This window comes from Liolophura sinensis, chromosome 13, assembly GCF_032854445.1.
Source record: "Liolophura sinensis isolate JHLJ2023 chromosome 13, CUHK_Ljap_v2, whole genome shotgun sequence".
NCBI lineage: Eukaryota > Metazoa > Mollusca > Polyplacophora > Chitonida > Chitonidae > Liolophura > Liolophura sinensis.
The window spans coordinates 1851808-1874779 of NC_088307.1; the positions used below are offsets into that span (position 1 = coordinate 1851808).

General features: G+C 41.8%; 2 protein-coding genes across 2 annotated transcripts; one reads left to right on the forward strand and one right to left on the reverse strand.

Moving 5' to 3' along the window:
• Positions 1-984: 984 nt before the first annotated feature.
• On the reverse strand, positions 985-3678 carry LOC135480388 (toll-like receptor 4). The gene has a single exon (XM_064760216.1). The coding sequence runs from the start codon at positions 3481-3483 to the stop codon at positions 985-987; it is 2499 nt and encodes an 832-aa protein (XP_064616286.1). The 5' UTR covers positions 3484-3678.
• Positions 3679-8304: 4626 nt separating this feature from the next.
• LOC135480167 (integrator complex subunit 3-like) lies at positions 8305-19695 on the forward strand. Its single transcript, XM_064759931.1, has 3 exons — positions 8305-8392; positions 12073-12121; positions 13300-19695. The coding sequence occupies exon 3, from the start codon at positions 13424-13426 to the stop codon at positions 16499-16501; it is 3078 nt and encodes a 1025-aa protein (XP_064616001.1). The 5' UTR covers positions 8305-8392; positions 12073-12121; positions 13300-13423; the 3' UTR covers positions 16502-19695.
• Positions 19696-22972: the final 3277 nt, after the last annotated feature.

Sequence of the window (22972 nt, forward strand, 5' to 3'; positions counted from 1 at the left end):
CAAATTCGTTCACATTACACTGAAAAAGCATTTCTTGGGCTACAATTTGGTGCAAGTTTCACATTTCTAGCTCCCATAGTTCTCGAATTACAGGTCATTGAAATTACGTAACTAAATTTAGATTTTTTTGACTATGTCTCAAAAAGTTACAAGGATATGCAAAAAATAAAAGCAGATTCCTAATCAGCGGCTCAAAATACACCAGAATACGTTACACAAAATTAAAGGTTTTAAAACCTTTTGTGACGTCACAACTTCGACCAATGGCAAACTTTCAAAGTGTTTACCGGATGTCAACGATGTTTTTTTTGTAACTTTTACTAACTAACAACGGTCTACTTGCATATCGAATTTCAAAACAATCGGTTCAGTGATTCTTAAGAAGAAGATTTTTAAAAGTTTCAAACAAAATCCAATATAGCGGCCAAACCGCGTGACCTAGAAATACATTTTAAAAAGTACCCCTGGAAAATATCTGACAGATAATATGTGCCAAAATTGGGCTGCCTATGTGCAAACGAGGGCACGCGATACACTATATGTACAATGTTTAGTTACTAAAATTGAAAGGTTTGAGGTATCCACTGTTTTAAGCACAGGGCTTCAGGAGTTGGAAGAAAGTTTTGTTCTAGACAGACGTCTAGACGTCTTTCCCTTTAGGGTCAAGGGCTATTGAGGAATATTAAAATAAAACAGTCGACATTGTTTCGCAATGTGCTTCTCCTCGTCACACAAAACTGGTGAAATTAGTTCACTGCAAATATTTCACTCTCTACAAAAGCAGTACAAGGAATTCCAGGTCTCATGCCACAAGCACGAGGTCTCAACAGGAGTTCGTTTCAAAACTCAGAATTACAAAATATATAAGCACTTGGAATGTGGTTGGCGTCTAATCCCTAAGGCTTCCATTTTTAGAGACCTCAAAATGTTGTTGAATTTAGCAGAGGCTAAACTTTGGTCCCGGATTTCCATCACCCGGATGAGTTAGTTAGCCTTAATGGCCGAGGCAAGTCTCTCCCAGAAGAGCGCCTCGCCGTACCTGTTGTTCGTCATCTCCATGTACGTCTGGTTGTGGATGACGTCTACAATATCAGCGGAAAGTTGACTGGTCGGTATTTTCTCTGTCAGAACCATCACCAGTACGTCTCTGCCGCTATGAATCGCCTCCATCCAAGCCATGTTCATCTCGTACACACACCATTTGCTTTTTAGGAACTTTCGAGAGAGGAAGATCACGGTTTTCCTGCTGTTCTGTATGGCATGCAGAATGTTGTCAGTAACATAGAGTCCAGGTATGAAATCTCTCTTGTCTATACAGAGTTTTAAGCCAGCGTCCCTTTCCAGACGGGGAATAACCTGTTCACGGATGAAGGTTCGATCAGAGTCTTCATAAGACACAAAAGCGTCGTAACCAAATGGATTCTCTTCGGCGGTGTCCAGTCTTTGGTAACCCGTTCTCTTTCGCCAGTTAGTCGCCATGTAGAACAGATAACGGAGTTTCCAGCGATGTCGGCGGACAATTCCAACCAATAGCACAATCAGGAACAAAGCCACACCTGCGCATAATCCACCAGTTAGAACAGTGTAAGATCGACAGTGCCGCTGAAGATGATTCAGAATGGATGTGTTGCCTGACAAAGATACCACTGTGCCATTTTCCAACGTACAGGAATTTAAACTGCGGATGTAAACTTTGGTTTGTGTTAACCACTCGATGAAATACTCCGTGTCACAGAGGCACTGAAGTTGGTTACCCTGGATGTCAATTTGGATGGGGGAGAATTGCTGGATAGTATCAAGATCTCTACATAATGACAGAGGGAGTGCTTTTAGTTTGTTGTTGGATAAATCTAGATTCCTAAGTTTGACTAGACCGGAAATGTTCGCTCTCCAGTTCGAAAGGTAATTTCCGGACAAGTTCAGATAAGTGAGGTTTGTTAGTCTTGAGAACAAGTTGCGCCCAACTGTTTCAAGTTGATTGTGGTTCATGTCCAGGAGATTTAGTTTAGTGAGATTATGAAACGTGCTCTCTCTGAAGTCTCTTCCGAGTCTGTTGTTTCCGATGAGCAATGTTTCCAGATTTGTCGCATAGGCAAAAAACGTCTCTGAAACTTCGCAGCAATTATTACCCGTTAGATCAAGATGACGAAGTGTCTCTAACCCTTTGACGGGACCTATCCATTTCTCCAAAAGGTTGTCAGCGACATTCAAATGGCTGAGGCTTGATCTGGTAAATTCCACATGCGGGATGGTAAAACCCATTTTGTACGTATGACTAACGTTCACTTTCCGTAAATTTGGAGGAAGAATTATGCCAAAGGGCACGTGATTTTGTGTTGTGTTTTTGTTTCTCGAAGTGTCGACGCGAATTTTACGCAATTCTGCCGATCTTGCGCTGAATTCATTATTATGATCTGCCTTGGGAGTTCTACCGAAGATTACACTAGAGTCAAATACTTCCTGGTAACTGGCATCGAATTCAGTCATACCTTTAAACCGTAAAAGGTGAAGCATCTGCCTCGTGTTTGACTGTAAATTGTTCCATGACACGCGGAGCACTTTGATTGATAACGGCAAAAGCTGAATTACACCTTCTTCCAGCTGGCCAATGGTGTTGTTATCTGCGTGCAGTTCCTCAAGGTTCGTGTTCGTGAGGTACTGTACGTCCTCCTTCGTAACAACAGCATAATATGGTCGTGCATGAACCCGTTGCATCACGATTTTCCGGATTGTAGAGTTCTGAAGACCATAGAAGCTCATCCCCACTCCTTTAAACTCCAGGTTCTTATTGTAGCTGTAGTCAATAGTGTCGATGTTTGCCAAATGTGTGAAAGCCTCTTTGTGGACCCACCTCAGATCACAGTGGCTAAGAAATAAATTCTTCAAAGGAACATCACAGAAGTTGACGAATGTATCTTTAGATATGGATGTAAAGGATGGTGTCCAAGAAAGGTCTAATGTCTGCAGTGACGTCATCTTGCGAACGCCTTCTCCAAATGTCTTGTTCGACAACCCACTGATTAGAAGCGTCTCCAGTGAGGAGAGTTTAGCCAAGGCAAGATCAGGGTATTGAATCTCCGGATCATCAACGTATAAGTTAGACTTTAAACTTAACAAAACAAGACCCTTAAGAGAGTCGAATACGTCCTCATGAAACGTTTTGTTGGACATCTTGAAGGGATTTCCGTCCAGACGCAGTGTTCTCAGTTGATGTAATCCGTCAAACGCTCCTGACCCCAAATAGGATAGGCTGTTGTATGAGATGTCCAGTGATTGCAGAGAACGGTAGGTCGTAAAAACACCAGCTGCAAGTGTTTCAATCCTATTATAGCTGAGAAGTAACTCGGTGACATTCTGGGGGATGTTTTTAGGTACAAATGTTAGATTTCTGTGCGAACAGTCTATAATGACATCATCACCTAATGATACAGCACAAGGGCATGGAAAGGTACCAGTCAAATTGCACAGTGGATTTAGTGTCATGCTTACATACTCGGTGCCGATACTTTTGGTTTTACTGAACTCATTCCAGTTTTTGCCATCGTTAGGGAGATCTGTGGTTTTTCTCGGACTACGCGCATAACTCACTGGTAGGTTGCCCGAGTGGCTGGCTAAAACGTTTATTGTTGCTAAGACACTAACTACGAGCGAGAAGATCGACGTGGCTGCCGGTGAAGTAAATTGTGTCTTCACATACATCCTTATCTCATCAACAGACAGAGGAAAACACAGTTTATCTCAGCTTTGCCTGAAAACAAACAAAAGAAATAAATTATAAACACAATTGAACAAAACTTTAACTTCATTTAATACCTAAAATATTGTATGTTTCCATAACCCTTTGTAGTGTTTGAATGTGATTGTATATTAAATGTTATGTCAACACAGCATTTTCAGTTATTCTCGACCAGTAAAGACAATTAAGATTGGAATTCTGCAGGACATGATTTCGTCTCACAACGTCGATGTGACTGCATGTGACTGGGTCGATCTGGCTGCAGTATATTTAGCACATTTAAGGCATGGTTTGCAGAGACGTGAAAATGAACCGTTGACATTTTGAGGGCCTTTATGTCGAAATAGACATTCGTATACCAGCCGTCAAGCAATAAGGCCGCTCTGTTGTCGGATGGATTGCTTTAGTATGTGGTTAACCAATAAATAAGGACGGTAATATAGGACGCGAACAAGTAAAGTGCCGAATCTACTGACAATATGCTAGTATTTATTTGATTGGATATCCATCCGAACGGGAACTCCGAAGCATTGTGCCTGTCTAGATTGGACCAGAAGAGGCAATGGGAAATAGGCTAGTTCTGGAGTTTGGAGAACAGGGGAAGGAGGAAGAAGAGTTAGGAGATGTAATTGGAGACGCCTGACATTCCAAATTGACACAATAGAAGTGGTGCTTTTAATACCAGCGTTATACCAGCGCTGACAGACCAAATCATGTACAAGGTTTAAGCTTTACCGATCCAATGAATGTTTAATTCTCCTCCTTCCGCCCCTGGCATGTATAGTACGGAGGGATACAGTGTTCAGGTTGTCTGTTTGTGCATCCGTCAATCTCTCTGTAACCATTACCTTGTCAAGATATCTCCTCTCACAGTTTTGGTTGGATTTTCACAAAACTTTGTAGGCATGACAGAGGCCACGTGCTATTTTGAGTGCACCACATCATTTATTTTCTGAGTTATTGCCCTTTAAACATAGAATGGGTACTTGCAGATAGTGAGCCCTTGTCAAAGCATCTCCTTGGGGTTTCATGAAACTTTCTACACTAGACAGAGACTGAGTGAGGGTGGTCATGCTTACCAGCGCTATACGTCTGACAAAAGAAATCAAAAGAAAACTCTTTTTATCCCCCTTTCCTCGTCATGGTGAGTATATAGGGGGTGCATATTTAGGTTGCGCTGCACCAGTTATTTCCAGAGTCATTACCTTATACAAACACAGAGTTAACACTTGCAGATAGTGAATGCTCGAGTTCTTCATGATTGCAGCCTGTTGGCACACCTAAACCTTGCTCGTTCGCTTTCTTAAATTTGCTGAATTGCGTCATCATGCTTTCATATATAGGTGGGCACTGGAATACCACACCTTCCATGCGGTACACCGCACCATCGGGGATTTAACTGGAAAAATAATTGTTGAAAATAGGAAATATATTAAGTTTTTGTTCATACATGTAGTGTTTAGTACATGTGTACATCTAATATGTTAGTGCACGTACAGGTATGACATGTAACGCATTGCATGATGGGACATTGTCTGAGCTGAGCGACAGTAAACCGACATACAACATCAGTCAACTCTTCTGTGTTACCTCTATGTGCTGAGTGAACACATGGTAACGCGACAATATACACAGCTTGGACTTTGGACCTCTTACACCTTCCCCTTTCTTATCCCCACCCTCTCCCGTTTCCATCTTGTTACGAGGGAATATGACGTATGGAAGTCGATGGAACAATCCAAACAATCCGAATAGATTATTAATATAAAGGACACACAGCATAGGGAGAAAACCAGTGCGACAACGTGATAGCTGACAATTGGTCTCATTTGAGAGGCCGCTGAAATATAATCTTTTGTCAATATACGAGTTAGCTTTGTTATTCTTGTAAATGTTTAAGTAGTAGCAAATTACACTCTCCCTAGCATAGCTTAGGCAGATTTAGATTTTAGAAAGGCAGATACTGGAATTCACACCAGGGGCGTAGCGTGGATCTTCACTGGGGGTGGGGAGGGGGGGGGGGGTGCGGATTTGAGCGGAACGACTATCACAGTCTATAAGGCGAGGGTCCCAGAAGCTCGGGGATATTAGAATGCCGGAGAGAGAATCTGAGTGATTTCGAAGCATTTCGAATGCAGGCTTGGCCAAAGTGTACACATTCATTTTCACGTTCAAAAAAAAAACCAAAACAACTCAAGTTCAGCTTAGGTGGGGTTGAAAACAGGTTGTCCCTGAATATATATTATTTATTGCCATGGGTCTAGAGTTACAAACAGAGCAAGTAAAACTGCGGCATCTGTATTGTCCACCAGAGGGAAATGGCCACTGTTGCCTGCGCAGTACGACTCAAGAGAGGTAATTCTGTAAAACACGCCGTCTTCCACCGGGAACAATATGAAATTGTTCACATAACTAGTCTAAATAGGCCTATATGCCGTTTAGTAAACTGGTAGGCTACAGGCTACAGCAAATATCTGTCGAATGAATGTTAATAGCTAAATAAGAAATAAAGGCTAAAATATTTTTTCGTCGACTTGAGGGGAATATTTTTGCACCACCACCCCACCCCACCCCCCAGCCTACACCCCGGCATACCTTTCAGATAGTTCGTGTTAATGTATACCTTGCAGATAGTCCGTGTTGATGTATACCTTACAGATATTCCGTGTTGATGTATACCTTGCAGATAGTCCGTGTTGATGTATACCTTACAGATATTCCGTGTTGATGTATACCTTGCAGATAGTCCGTGTTGATGTATACCTTGCAGATAGTCCGTGTTGATGTATACCATACAGATAGTTCGTGTTGATGTATACCTCGGAGATAGTCCGTGCTGGTGTATACCTTGCAAATAGCCGGTGTTGATGTATACCTCACAGACAGTCCGTGTTGATTTATACCTTTCAGATAGTCCGTGCTGGTGTATACCTTGCAGATAGACTCCGTTGCAGATAGTCCGTGTGGGTGTATACCTTGCAGATAGTCCGTGCTGTGGTATACCTTGCAGATAGTCCGTGTTAATGTATAGCTTGCAGATAATCCGTGCTGGTGTATACCTTGCAGATAGTCCGTTCTGACGTATAAGTATGTCGCCCTTTTATGGCAGCTGGGCATGAAATCTTGAGAATGCGTATGCTTAAAACACTTCCTCTTCCTGATTCTGCCCGCGGGCTTCAGTGTACAACTAAACGAGGCAACACAGTTGTAAATACTATGAACACCATGGCTTCATTCGAGCCTCTTCTTTTTTCAGGGAATTTGTTTGCACAATACTCCCCCATCCCCACCCTACCCACACACACTCACAAACACACCCAACTTTACTCACGTTACGCGGTAGAGGGTTTCAGATTACGGTATCTACCCGCAGGATTATATACCAATACACAGAATATTATAGTTTCGCTCTCAACCTAGATAACATATGGTCTCTCACGAGATATTAAATTACCATGTGCTTTGGTCTATTCGGATTATTTGCTTGCTCGAATCTTGGTTTGCAATATAGAAAACTCGGGCCAGTGGAGATTCTTTTTCGGCTTACTGACTCGTACCGGTAACGTCTTTTCTAATTCAATACGCCAAAACGCAATGTTTTCGTTCCAGTACCAATGCCTGTACTTCATTGTTCCGTATACCCATAGTTGGTGGATCACCTACAGGGTGAACACCTTACTCAAGACTTGTTTTCCTTTAAGGCAATAAGGTCAGTGGACAAAGCAAACCGGTGTACCAGCTTTGCTACCAGTTAACAAAACCCTTCGCCATGCATACAGCTGACAAACCACCTGACATAAAGCTGTATGCAGCTGCATGTTCGAATCCCGGCTAGAGCTGGATTCGAACATACGACCTGACTGGCCAGGTACCGATTGTTGCGGCCAAGAGCGACAGGTAGGCTTTAGGCCAAACAGTCACAAGAGTAACCAGTCAGATTCCACCGTCCAGTACTGTGATACGGCCGTGGCGTGATTTTTTTATGATGGAACACTCTCGTGACGTGACACCGTCGTTATAGTAGCATTGTCGTGACGCGACACCATCGTGACGTGACGTCGTCAAAACGTGATACTGCCATGAGGTGACACTGGTTTCCTCTCTGGCCGTAAGAGGGAAGGTCTGCCGACATCCTGCGGATGGTCCTGGATTTCCGCTGGGCTCTGCCCAGTTTCCTCCCGCCATAATGCTGGCCGCCGTCGTATTAGTGAAATATTCTTGAGTACGGCGTATAAAACCAATCAAATAAATGAAAACTGCTGCCTATACACCATCTTATAGGAGTTCAAATCATTAGCCCACATGGCATATTGACGTGCTCTACGCAAATAACCAGACCGCACTAACTTTTCTGGAGGCCATACAAATTAGGCTACTCAAAAAGCTACATTATTATTCCCAAAAATCACTTCGCAGGAAATAATATGAAAAAATTAACAATTTCATAGAAAAAATATCATCACAAATTTTGTTAGAATCTGAGACAAGCTTTATTTCATTGCAGTCTAAACAAAAAAGAAGAATTTTAAAGCAGCTTCTAAATACGAAACAACGTCTATTGTGTAGATCAGAAAGCCTAGAGCTCTTCCTATCCAAGCGGGAACTGAATTCTGCAGATAAAATAAAAACAAAAAGCATTTTAATGATGAGTATCAGGTGAGTAGCTTTGATTGATCACAAGGATTCTACCTATTGGCGGTTACCTTAGGGTGTTTCATCAGGGCTCCGTCATTATCCACCACGATCGCGAGAATCTTTCCGTTACAACAACAACAACACAAAAAGCGGTTGTCCCTCTGTGCTGCGATGTTATCGGTCAGATGGAATGGCACATAACGTCACCCGCTTGCTGAATGTGCTTACCGATGTATTTTAAGAGAGTTTTTTTGGCACAAGTGTCACACGTTACCCATCCCCTAAATCAAACTCATCAGATCTTACGAGTTGGATTTATTTTGAATGGAAAGGACAAAATTTACCCTCTGGCTGGCACGACACGAGTTCAACCATGATTTAACTTAACACTGTGACTAATACTCATTTTCATTATTTGTTTTTGCTCTGAATTTTCTTTCCTCAAATGTCTCCAAATATAAATTTTTGATTCTGAAAAAAAAAAAAGAAATGGGAGATTCACCTGGGAATTTGGATAGGCTTTATTCAAACTACCTAGCTAGACTTTTTTTGCGGGACAGTTTGCCATACCATACAATTTGCCACCCTGTCCTTAAAAATACCTATCCCCTTGTTCCCTGCCCTAAATTCCATTGTGTGGTTTTAGGGTGATATTGTGTTCTGACATGTTGCTATTGGTAGACCTTTCATAGTACCGCAGTTTTTAAGAATTCGCCCAGTTTCAGAGATAGTGTCCTGCCATAAAAAATATCTGTGCCCTGCGCCCTGCCCTAAATTTCATCATTGTGTGTTTTTAAAATGGTAATTTTATGGGTACACCCTATTGAAGAAAAATAAACCGCAGCATCAGGTGCCAACATGTTGTTATTTGTAAACCTTTCATAATACCGTAGTGTATACAAATTTGCCAGGTTTCAGATGTACAGTTTTCTTTCTAACTCAGTGGAATCCACAGGACATGGTTTAAATCTGCTCCCTGTTGTCTGTCACCAGAATGGGCTGTGATATTTCACAAGATTTACACTAACTCTAGCTGCTTTGATAGCCTAAGCATACCAATGAAGAAAGCGAAAACACAAATCTAAACAGTCTCAAAAAAATTGCAAATTGATTCAATAATTTTCAGTCGCTAAACCAGGAGAGAACTACTGGCAATACTACGAGAACATACATTCACCAAATTCATGTGTCAACACAGTTGTCCCTTCAGAAAGTGCTGACATACGCGACTTGCCATAAATAAAGTGTCAAACCATGTGGTTGGCACACAAGCTGGTTTCCTCCCACCATGAAGTTGATGATTGTCATAAATTGATATATTCCTTTGTATAGCCTAAAACACCAATGAAAATAAATCAAATAAGTCAAGAATTTATGGTTTGTGTACGGCCTTTTTTGCCTGGAACAGCCTTCCTCACCTGCCCCTCCCAAATTATTGTTGAACGTCAATCAAATTAATAAGTACATGTAAATAAATTCATGCAAAAGTTGTTAATTTAATCCATCTGACCGGTGTAAGTTACCCGTTACTCCTGGCAAGTGTCAGTATTAGTATGATCTGTGACACTTTGATTTGGATCATATTCCCAAAATACGGACGACAGTTTTACTAAAAAAAACAGTCAAAAATAAATCAACTATAATTATATACAGACATGGGAAGGCAAACACCATATTTCACCCAAAGATAACATTTTGCGATTCACACAGTTTGCTTGATTCTGATTGATTCATCCACCATATGTTGCCATTTTTTTGCGAAGTTTGATTATTTTCCTACCAGATGAAATTAAGCATTGGCATCAAAAGTATCATTTTAAGGTTTTAGTGTTATTGTGAAAGTTCATTTTTTGTATACCTGATTTTATAAATTATGAATTACATTGTTTTGGTATGTGATCCATGATATGGGCGTGATTCACAATATGAATGTGATCCATGATCTGACATTGATCCATGATATGGGCGTGATTCACAGAATGAATGTGATCCGTGATATGACCATGATTCACAATGTGAATGTGATCCATGAAATGAGCATTATTCACAGTATAAATGTGATCCATGATATGGGCGTGATTCACAGTATGAATGTGATCCATGATATGAGCATTATTCACAGTATGAATGTGATCCATGATATGAGCATTATTCACAGTATGAATGTGATCCATGATATGAGCATGGTTCACAATATGAATGTGATCCATGATATGGGCGTGATTCACAATGTGAATGTGATCCATGAAATGAGCATTATTCACAGTATGAATGTGATCCATGATATGGGCGTGATTCACAGTATGAATGTGATCCATGATATGAGCATTATTCACAGTATGAATGTGATCCATGATATGAGCATTATTCACAGTATGAATGTGATCCATGATATGAGCATTATTCACAGTATGAATGTGATCCATGATATGAGCATGGTTCACAATATGAATGTGATCCATGATATGAACGTGGTTTACAGTATGAATGTGATCCATGATATGACCATGATTCACAATGTGAATGTGATCCATGAAATGAGCATTATTCACAGTATGAATGTGATCCATGATATGGGCGTGATTCACAGTATGAATGTGATCCATGATATGAGCATTATTCACAGTATAAATGTGATCCATGATATGGGCGTGATTCACAGTATGAATGTGATCCATGATATGAGCATGGTTCACAATATGAATGTGATCCATGATATGAACGTGGTTTACAGTATGAATGTGATCCATGATATGAACGTGATTTACAGTATAAATGTGACCCATGATCTGACATTGATCCATGATATGGGCCTGATTCACTATATGAATGTGATCCATGATATGAACGTGATTTACAGTATAAATGTGATCCATGATATGAACGTGATTTACAGTATGAATGTGATCCAGGATATGAGCGTGATTTACAGTATGAATGTGATTCATGACATGAACGTGATTTACACTATAAATGTGACCCATGATATGAACATGATCCATGATATGAACGTGATTTACAGTATGAATATGATCCATGATATGAACATGATCCATGATATGGGCGTGATTCACAGTATGAATGTGATCCATGATATGAACGTGATTTACAGTATAAATGTGATCCATGATATGAACATGATCCATGATATGGATGATCTCCTGGAAATTCATGCAAAGATCCACACCTCATATTTTGATAGCCTATCATCTGAAAATTTGCGACGATATAATTTCCAGTCTTTTTTGTTGTTGTCGAGTTAGTGCCTCTTAAAAAGATGTTTGCAAGCCAGTTATGGTTGCCAAACATGTGGCCAAGTGTTTAAGATGCTTTCATTTCAGTCACAAGGTGTGGGTTCAAGTCCGGCCTTGAACAGGGAATGTATAGAGATTCTCCTGCTTTCAGTGTTCGAGGGCCTAGGTGACAATAAGACATCAGCAATGATTTGTGTAACTTTTGGTATAGTTTATCCGCTGTCTTCACCAAGATGGTGTGCATATCTGTACGTCACCTATGGAAAAGTTCATCAGTAACTTGCCAAAGGTCAGTTGTTTACCACTGTACACAGGGCTTCCCCCAACCACTACAACTGAACATTATTGTATATGTAGAAGGGCAGCTTCTTGAGTACCAGTATTGTGTTAAACAACAATTAAATACATAAAATAAATAAATAGTCTGTTTTCATTTTTGTTTGGCAGTTCTTGAAGTGTGTAAAGAGCTGATAACTGGCTACAGCAGGGTGAAAAGGTGAGGAGATTTGTGTGAAATTGTTTTAACAATTATGGTTACTTTGGTGTGTGCTTTGTTAAGTCTAGACCCATTTCTGATCAAAGTCAGTGTATGTAATAAAGGCTTTGCTGTCCAGACTCTAACTCTCGATGAAGTTAAGAGCATTGTCTGTTCTCACAGAATTATCATAAAGCTTTTCTGTGCTACCTGTACGCTTGTGGGAAATATAGTTTAGGCTGTCAGTGATTCATTGTTCGTGGGACGGCCATGGCAGAGGTGGTTAGCATACCAGCTCGTTGCAGTGTCCAAGGAGCCTCTCACCAGTGTGATCCCTTTGAGTTCCAGTCCTGTTCATGCTGGTTTCCTCTCCAAACATAAGTGGGAAGGTCTGCCACCAACCTGCGGATGGTCGTGGGTTTCCCCCCAGGTCGCAGCCCAGAGATTTCCAAGTATAATGCAAGCCGCTGTTATTTAAGTGAAATATTCTGGAGTAATGGGTAAATCACCAATCAAATAAATGAATAAATAAATAAATAAATAAAATTAATTGTTCATATCTCATGACCCTCTTACATCTAAAATTTGAAAGATGATAATTACAAATATGCCTTGGTTTTAAGGTTGTTTTTTTGGGGGGGCAGGGGAGAATTTTTATAACCATTTACAGTTCCATGAACGTCTGTTATTACCCTGTTGGTATTAGGGATGTCACAGCCATATTTTTGGCATGAAATACTTTGCTTAAAGATCTAACCGAGATTTCTTTCATAGGTTTTTATCATATGGATTTTGAATGTAGAAGTCTAGCAGTTTGTTTGTATTAAATGGAAGAAAACTGATGCGACGTCATTGGCCACGTTACGCTTAGAAAACGTCGTCTATTGATTTAGAACCATAGATTCCACTGTTTTACTTGAATTTACTGTTTCTTTACAAAAGAATTGAATTATTTCGCTGGACGTATTTCACTGATTGGTCCCGTGGTGCATCTACAATGCAAACTTTTCATTTGTACTCAGGAATAAAAATTATAAGTAGAGTAAGTTTATATTGGTAAAGAAGTAGTTGGACTTAGTGACTCCATCTATTTTCCGTTTTGATTTCTTGTAAGTTAACATTTACAATGTGTTGTTACTGAATTTTCTCATAGAAATATAAGGTATCATATTGGTAACATATCCTCTTTCCATTTACAGAGATATGGTATCCTCGAATGAGGATTCGGCCAGCTGATAATTGTTCACCATCCTCAACAAGTAACCGGCAATGTGGCTCTAGGCTTAAATCTGCAATGAACAGTTGACAGCAGTTCCAGTAAAGATGGAACAGAATAAGCCTCCATTGTCTAAGCTCATGCTGATGACAATTCTGGACAGTAAAGATGAGTTAGACGAACGACTGGAGCGCCACTACAATGTGGTGTCCAACCTGATCACAGGACTTTCTGAACGTGAGGTTAATGACGCGCTTAACGCATTCGTTGGCAAAGGATCTCAGCAGCATGAAGAAATAACACTTGGTCTGCTCTATTCCATTTTAACCGATCCTAAACAAGCTCCAAGAAGTTACAGAGATCTAACCCTGGTTACGAGAGATATGCTTGGTCTCGTACTGCTCAGGAGCAACCAGTTGATCTTCGAAAAATGGCAAAAGCTTCTGGATTCAACTCGGCACCAGATTGTTTGGTTTTGCAAAGAGCTCGTAAAAAATGGCGTTGCCAATGCTGAGAGTGTTTGTCATTCTCTGCTGAGGCAGGTGGCGGGTGGTGACATCACACAGAAGAATGTTTGGCTGGCCGAAGCCATGTTGGATTTATTCACAGAAAACAGAGTTTGGCTGGACAAAAACCCTGGACTCATCCCGACTGTGGTGTTCACATTCCTGAGAGTGATCACTGACCACGGGAATCCGTCACTGAGTATCCTGCGCCAACGCGAGAGCGAGTTTTGTGTGAGTCTTCTGAGAGAAAAGTGGACAGACTGCATTGTCATTGGTAGAGATTTGGTAAGGCTGTTACAGAGCGTTGCCAGAATACCAGAGTTTGACAGCCTGTGGCGAGACATCATGTTGAACCCCACCTCCATCAATTCACAATTCACTGGCGTCGAACAACTTTTACGGATGCGAACTTCTCGAAAGTTCCTTGTCTCGCGCCTCACTCCCGAGATGGAAAACAAACTCTTATTTTTGATCACTAAAGTTCGCTTTGGACAGCAGAAACGTTATCAGGACTGGTTTCAAAGACAGTATCTGTCTACGCCAGAGAGTCAGTCTCTGCGATGTGATCTCATCAGGTACATCTGTGCTGTGTTCCATCCTCCAAATGAACTCCTCTGCTCTGACATCATTCCGCGTTGGGCTGTGATTGGGTGGCTATTAACAACCTGTACGTCAAATGTGGCCGCTTCCAGCGCAAAACTGGCGCTGTTTTATGACTGGCTTCTTTTTGATCCAGAAAAGGACAGCATTATGAATATAGAGCCTGCAATTTTGGTCATGTATCACTCCATGAGACCTCATCCAGCCATCACAGCTACTCTCTTGGATTTCTTGTGTCGCATCATGGCAAACTTTTACCCAGCTCTGTCAGACTTGGTTAAGCAAGGCATCTTCACTTCTCTGGCCTCAATTCTGGAAAAAAGAGTCTTACAGTCTTTGTCGCCTCTGTTTGACAACCCCAAGCTGGACAGAGAATTAAGAAGTCTGATTAAAGAGAATTTCAGCAAATTTTGCTCTACGGACATCAAGGAGCCAACTCCAGAAGTGAATCCCACGATAGTGTCTCCAGTGGCCAAGGAGGTCAGCGAGCTCATGGACAACTCTACGCCAAATCATGTAAATGATAGCAACAACCTAGCGCCACCAGAGGGCGTGTTCAGCGACGACGAGGATGACATACCTCTGGACAAGCTGAAGCAGGATTTAGGGGAGCGATTCAAACCGATTCAGTCACCAAACCAACTGGAGAAAGTGGACGTCACAGAATTTCTGCAACAGCTAGAGGGAGACGTTAAGAACTTGACGCTCCAGCTGCAAGACGAGTCTGACCAAGCCAACCAGTGTGAACTCATGGACAGACTCGTACAGGCTGTCATCCAAGATGACGAGTTTGACCAAGAAGCCTCCTCGTATCTTGCTCAGTGCTTATGCCAACTCCTCATCGGGCAGTTCAACAACAACATTCTCCCCAAGGACATCAACGACGATAGTATTGAGGACTCCATCGGGACACCGCTCTTTGTGATGTTCAGGAACCTAGCGGCCATGGCAACGGAGGACCCGAGTAGACAACCTCTTCTCCAAGTTCTTGGCGACATGTACAACAAGCAGCCAAAAATAGGTTACCATCTGTTGTACTTTCTGAAAGTCTGTAAAGGCAATGACGATAAAATGTCCACGTATAAAGACTTCTGTCAAAGTTTGGACAAGGATGCGGAGTCTTGCCTCATGCAAGACCTGAAGTTGTGCCAGGAAGACGATGTGAGGCTGTTCACTTTCCTTTTACCCGACATTTATACACAGTTCCCTACCAGCGCCGTGGGGAATTCCAGCTTGCTCTACATGATCGTCTCTAGCATCGACGGCACTCAATTACAAGACCTCATTTGTCATATTCTTCAGGGTCACCTCATCCTCTTCCGCAAGGATTCGTTTCTTTCCGTGCTCAACGCGAGCTTGGAGTGGGAAACGTTGGAGCAGTATTTCCTATGGCAGCTTATCTCCGCGCACAATATTCCTGTAGAGCACATCATGCCGATTTTGCCAAAGCTGGATTTCGTCTCTCACGCAGAAGCTCTGACGAGTCTGATGGTGTTGCTGAAACAAGAGTGTCCGAGTACTGAACTGCTGAGATCAGTTCTGAACCGTGATTGTAAGAAGCAAGACCTTTTCGCTGTGTCCGTGTTGAAGTACTGGGCTCAGGAGTACGAGGATAGGCTTGCGGAGATCATTCATAACCAACTCACAAAAGTCAGCACAACGCCCAAAAAGCGCCAGCGCGTGAGTCATTCCGCCAAGAAAGACAAGGACAACCCGTCGGTCGACCAGATTCTGTCCCATCTCGACCACATGCGTCAAGTGTGCAAAAACGCTTCCTTCCTGAACAACGAACAAATCCAGCACGCGTTACAGCAGGTACAAGGCTCGGCCAGTGACTCTCAGAAGACGAAGTTCAGCGACCTTCTGGCGCTGGCGGAGGATTTGGACGACATCAGGACGACGCGGGTTCTCCGAGGCCGAAAAGCTTCGATCAATTCGAGCCCGAAACACAGCAACAAACCCAAGAAACCCGTTGAAGACAGCGGCGAGAGCACAGAGGTCAGCAGCGAGGAAGAAGACATTCGCCCAAAGTCCAAGAAACGCAAGAAATCGTCACTAGTAGAGGACGACAGTGACTGATGCAGCATTAAGCTAGCGGACTTCAGATTTTATATCTCATTAAGGTAGTTCATCCGCCTCATTACAGGATACCATTGATTGTCACGTGGATAAACTCTTCGGAGGCCAGGCAAGCGTTAAGTTGCCCAGACCTGTCAGAATCTGACTAAATCTCGCTTGCTTGAGAGATAGACTTTTCAGCAAGGCGGTCATTTAATCGAAGAGATTTTATATTCTGAATAATGCAGACTGTGTATATTGTAGCTGGAATTTTCCTGTTCAGGTTTATGGCTGTAGATCTAATTTTTATGCCACCCCTGATAAATTGTTCATGAATCACGAGGTTTGACGACCTCCATCGTAAATGTGCTAGACTACATTTTCTGTTAAGTGTACGTAGGGAATAGTTTAGCCCTTGTCCAACATAATTTTATCTCGCATTCTTGCTGGTATTGAATTTTTTTGGTATCAGAATTATTTTGTCAATCAAGACCAAATCATCTGAGCTTGCTGTATTTTTTCCCCAAACCTACAAAGTCTTGCCAAAAATACTGAGGTACAGTTTTGAGGACTGCGATGGCTTCTTTTGAGTTTCCTCTTCTATTTCGCGAAGCTATGCTACATCATTTGTTATTCAGTTAGAAACCTCTTCCAGTGCAATGGAGACTCAGGTCCAAGCTAGATTGATCTGTCTTTTATTGTAATAAGTGCGTATTACGTTACCCTTTTGCCCACAGATCATCGGAAAGGCAGGCATTAGCTGTAGACTACAGCGCTTGGACGCTAACTGTAAGTGTCAAAGGTCGTGTTTATCCATCCAGCCGGGGTTATGTGTTACGCACTTCGCCAGATTCTTCGCCGTATATGAACGGGAAACAAACAGAATAATAAAGAATGTATTTACAACCACATGAACACCGGTAAAAGAAGTTAAGACCATATATACATACGCATTTCTTTAAAAAAAAAATTATGCCGTCAAAACCTAAAACAAATTTTGAGTGTGCGAAACTGCTCCATTGTTTTTCTTTTCCGCCTGAAAGGGTAAGAAAGAGGCTAATGAATCTTGGACTGGTGAATAATGATTTTATTTTTTTTATCATTAATTTCAATTAATTAAGTTTGGTTTGCTCTGCTTTTGTTATGTTTGTCGTCAAGAATTGTGTACCGTCGTGCCGTCTTCGCATGTAAGCACCTAAAAGGCCTTTGTTAAGTTTCCTCGTTTACATGTTTAGGGATAAAAATCAATATACTGTATGAGGTACACGTATATAATTTATAGAAATTTTTTTCGTTTTATTGCTTCATTTTTATAGTTTGCTTTGATCTTATAACGTGGTTTCCTCTCATTTTAGTACATATGTGAAAGGCATGTGGTTGACCATTAATTTCTTATATGTATCAGTTTGTATGAAGTACATGGCCGGTTCTGTGTTACCGCTCGATACGCTCCTGCTTTTTGGCTAACGTAGCTCTGATGCTTTGGCTCCGATACCTGGATGAGAGGCAGCCACGAACTGGACTATATATCACTTCTGTATACAGTTTAATCGGTTGCTTTATAACATGGGTATGTTGCAATCTGGAGTAAGGCCTTAGGTTTACATGACTATAGTTTCTCTTGAGTTAAGGTGTTCATTTTAACACTGCATTATAATCGAATGATACCTTATTCCAGACCGCACACTTCCCGACATTTGGCATATTGCTCGCGCGGAGACGGCGGTGAAAATATCAACATGGAGAAGTTAATGAAAATCTCTCTTTCTTAGCCTCATTAACTACGCTTTGTTGGCGTTTTCAGTTTACGTATGCTGCGCAGATTCTTCTGTTAACTAGCATGTTAAAATTTCTGGTAATATTCAGGCGCAGATCTCAGAATAAGGTCGGTTGTTGTCCATTTCCCATACCTTCCCGTGTTCTCTTTCATCTCGTCGTCTGCAAGCTACAGTCGCAGACGAGTGCCCGGATGTCCGCGGTCTGAAATATTGCCTGTATTCGGTTATGTTGGCTATCTTAAAATAACCTGTGTATGATGTCTCGAAATTAGGTTTTGTATTGCTCCTCATGGGCCAAGCTGTTACTGGAATACGTATGTACGGTACTGCGTTCAGTTCATGCTATTGATCCTGATGTGAGCATGGTATGACGTAGTTTGCAGGAATTATAGCTTGTATTCCGATTGGTTGTCTTGACGTAGTTTGCAGGAACCATAGCTTGTATTCCAATTTGTTGTCTTGACATGAGCATGGTATGACGTAGTTTGCAGGAACCATAGCTTGTATTCCGATTGGTTGTCTTGACGTGAGCATGGTATGACGTAGTTTGCAGGAACCATAGCTTGTATTCCGATTGGTTGTCTTGTCATGAGCATGGTATGACGTAGTTTGCAGGAACCATAGCTTGTATTCTGATTGGTTGTCTTGACATGAGCATGGTATGACGTAGTCGGCAGGGCCTATAACTTGTACTCTGATTAGTTGTCCGGTCACACCTGTTGTCAGGGAGTAACCCTGAACTGTGGAATGGTAGCCACACAGTACGATCTGTCGCAGTGGCGTGTCATAAGTCATGACGTGTAGTCCCAGGAAAATAGGACCTGGTCTGCTGAGTCTAGTGAACGTGATCCCTCAACATCATTCCCGCCTACACAAGCTTGATCTAAGCTGTGCGTAAACATCACTGTCATCTCTGTCGTGATGCTGCAGCACTTGTGACCTACGTCTTTGCTTTACGAACACAACTACACAGAAAACAGTGACGTATTACAGAATAGCACAAAAGGGTAAACCGCTTGGGATGACTTGTTTTTCGTGGGCTAAAAATCACGTTCTTATTGACACGTTTGCGGTTTGATTGTGTTCTACAAATTGGTAGATAAATCGCACTTATAACTTCAGTCTGGATGAACTCAGCTGGATATACGAATCTCCAATATTATTCTTGTATACAGCTGAGTTTATTTATATGGATGTGACTTGTGAGCTGTGTACGTGTATATGGAATTGTTAGCCAGATTGCGTCGCCATGGTATGGCTAATCACTAGCGATTTATATCGTCACAGAATAATCTGGTATTGCCTTTGTACAGTACATACATGTACCTCACGAAATGCACCACTGGTGTGTCTAGATCACGACGAGAGAACTATGATCTTAAAACCATTTTGTTAAATAAAATATATAAGCAAATGAGAAACAGAACATTCAAGTGTCTGTGAAAAGGCTGTGGCTGCAATGTTTGTCGGAATGGCTTTGTCATAATCATTCATTGTTTTTTGTCGAAAATGTCAATGGACTGTTCATCATGACCATTTTCGCAAAAGGTTGAGACATTACAATGCCTAGTACTGAATCCAGGAGTTGCAACATTACATATCTGTCACAGCTTGAATTTTATGAAAATACAAAAAGCCGCAGTTGAATTACTCCGAAAAATCTGATGCAGTTATCTGCCCTTGTCAAATATGTCGCGGCTGCCAGTAGAGCAGGTTGCTTTGAGCGTTACCTAGGAATTTCAGGGGCCATCGCGGCGTAAGACATAGCCATTCGATTTTGTGCTTGCACAAAATCTACAGAGGAAAAGGTAAGGAACGTACATGTATGAAAACTTAAGGCCGTGGGTACCTATTTGATGGTTATAGTCTATTTCTTTTAGCGAGTACCGGCCCTCGATAGCACAGTTGGTAGGGCGTCCGCTTCGAGGGCGGTGCATCGAGGGTCAATCATGGGTCGGGTCACACCTAAGATTTTAAAAAAGAGGAAGTTGTAACTTACTCGCTGTTTGACCCTATCAGTATAATGGCTAGGGTGGGGCTGCTTACTTGCCTTCGGTAAGTCGTTTTCAGTGAAGCAGCACTAGACCAAAGAGCGGTGGAAATCCGTCGTGCGACAAAGGAGGCACACCACATGCACTCTAAGGACTCCTTCGTCGTTATATGACTGAAAAATTGTACGACGTTAAACCCCAAGCACTCGTGCATTCAGCGAATTCATCTTACTCGCTACGAAAATTGCTTTTTGTCAGGGACAACACCAACTCAACTCATGGATATGTTTGGAAGTCTATATTAGTGCAAGGAAAATGAATTTAGAGCACTTTTTCTACTTCATAATGCTAAAGTCCATAAGCTTAACTTCGACAGCAAAATTGCCTTGCAGGATGTCATAATTATTTAAAAACCATGTTGGATGTTTGGCGAGTACAACGTGTTTTGACAGGAGGCGACACCAGTTACCCTAACAAATATTAACTTAACTGTAAACCCTGTTACTGACACTGACACATTTGGAATTGTATACACGTTTTAGTATGATATAACCTTAATGAGTTTTATTTTATCTCTTGTAGTATATAATTTCACAGCAAGACGGATTTATAGATGGATTGTAGGAAATTGAAGCCATGTAATCTATTCGCAGAGGAAGTACTGTGGCCTGTGTGACTGCGTGGAGATATCTTTTATTGTTAAACAAATTACTCTCCACGCCCCTCTCTGAATCGTTACATTCACTAAACTGAAACTCGGTCCTGTCGCTTGCGCTGTCTTCAATATCCCAACGTTTTACGGCACAAAAAGAGGTTCCCGTGATCTTAAAGTACTTCTGAATTCGCACCCACTTGGACAACTGCAGAACTTTACCTCTCGAATCACGTGACTGGGTAGCTATGCACTTCGAAAAATTAAGATCAGCTTTTTTTCACAATAGTTGATTAGTATAGTTCTTTTCAGTCGATTATTAACACACAAAGTAAAGTTAAGACTCGCCAACAATTTTGTCAGTCGGGGAGCCTACATGTCATTGATTTCGATGAGATTATTCTACGAGATTATCGTTTTCCGGACGATGCCGAGTGCGTCCGACACAAACTGAAGACGGCGGTTAACTAAGTTTAGTTTGCTGCCTATGTAACAGGTACATTTGTGTTGATTGTGACTGCATGGTCTTTATTTACGAATAACTACGTGATATGAAGTAAGAATTACTGAAGGATTACAAGAATTAGATTTCTGTAGCACAGTACAGCTTCGACACGCTGAGGACAGCACAAGCGGAAGGACCGAGTTCCAGATTAGTAAATGGAAAACTACAGATCTGTATTTCTGAAAACTAAGCTGGGATTGAAACGCATCTTAGATTTGGTCTGAGGTCATCCTTGGCCTAACAAATTTTTGCCAAACCTAACGTACGACAAATCGTCGACTACAGACTAACCCCAAACCTAACGTCAGACAAATCGTCGACTACAGACGAACCCCAAACCTAACGTCAGATAAATCGTCGACTACAGACTAACCGCAAACCTAACGTACGACAAATCGTCGACTACAGACGAACCCCAAACCTAACGTCAGACAAATCGTCGACTACAGACTAACCCCAAACCTAACGTCAGACAAATCGTCGACTACAGACTAACCCCAAACCTAACGTCAGACAAATCGTTGACTACAGACTAACCCCAAACCTAACGTCAGACAAATCGTCGACTACAGACTGACCGCAAACCTAACGTACGACAAATCGTCGACTACAGACTAACCGCAAACCTAACGTACGACAAATCGTCGACTACAGACGAACCCCAAACCTAACGTCAGACAAATCATCGACTACAGACTAACCCCAAACCTAACGTCAGACAAATCGTCGACTACAGACTAACCCCAAACCTAACGTCAGACAAATCGTCGACTACAGACGAACCAGTATGAGCTGAATTCGAACATGCTACTTTTTCTGCCAAGGGTTTGACATTCAAAGAGAGTCCACATTTCAAACCTTCCGGGCCAAGGGTTTGACAGTCAGAGAGTCTACATTTCAAACCTTCCGGGCCAAGGGTTTGACATTCAAAGAGAGTCCACACTTCAAACCTTCCGGGCCAAGGGTTTGACAGTCAAAGAGTCCACACTTCAAACCTTCCGGGCCAAGGGTTTGACAGTCAGAGAGTCCACTCTTCAAACCTTCCGGGCCAAGGGTTTGACAGTCAGAGAGTCCACACTTCAAATCTTCCGGGCCAAGGATTTGACATTCAAAGAGAGTCCACACTTCAAACCTTCCGGGCCAAGGGTTTGACATTCAAAGAGAGTCCACACTTCAAACCTTCCGGGCCAAGGGTTTGACATTCAAAGAGAGTCCACACTTCAAACCTTCCGGGCCAAGGGTTTGACATTCAAAGAGAGTCCACATTTCAAACCTTCCGAGCCAAGGGTTTGACATTTAAAGAGAGTCCATACTTCAAATATTCCGAGTCAGATGTTAAGTGTTAAGTATTACGTTAACTGAAGTGTAATTGTTCTGTGAAATCGGTGCCTGGTGTTCTGACGCCGGGCACTCCGGTTTCCTCTACCCAAGAAGTTGAGTGACGTTGTACCTATGTAGCCTAAGTGAAAATTCTCGAGTACTGAGTAAGCCATCAGTCCAATCAAACATTTCAGAAAAACCTCTGATTATTGAATCTAACTCACACATTAAAAACACCTTTGATTT

Coding starts and splice junctions, on each gene's coding strand:
- LOC135480388 (XM_064760216.1), bottom strand. CDS start 3,483: ATGACACTAAATCCACTGTGCAATTTGACTGGTACCTTTCCATGCCCT.
- LOC135480167 (XM_064759931.1), top strand. CDS start 13,424: ATGGAACAGAATAAGCCTCCATTGTCTAAGCTCATGCTGATGACAATT.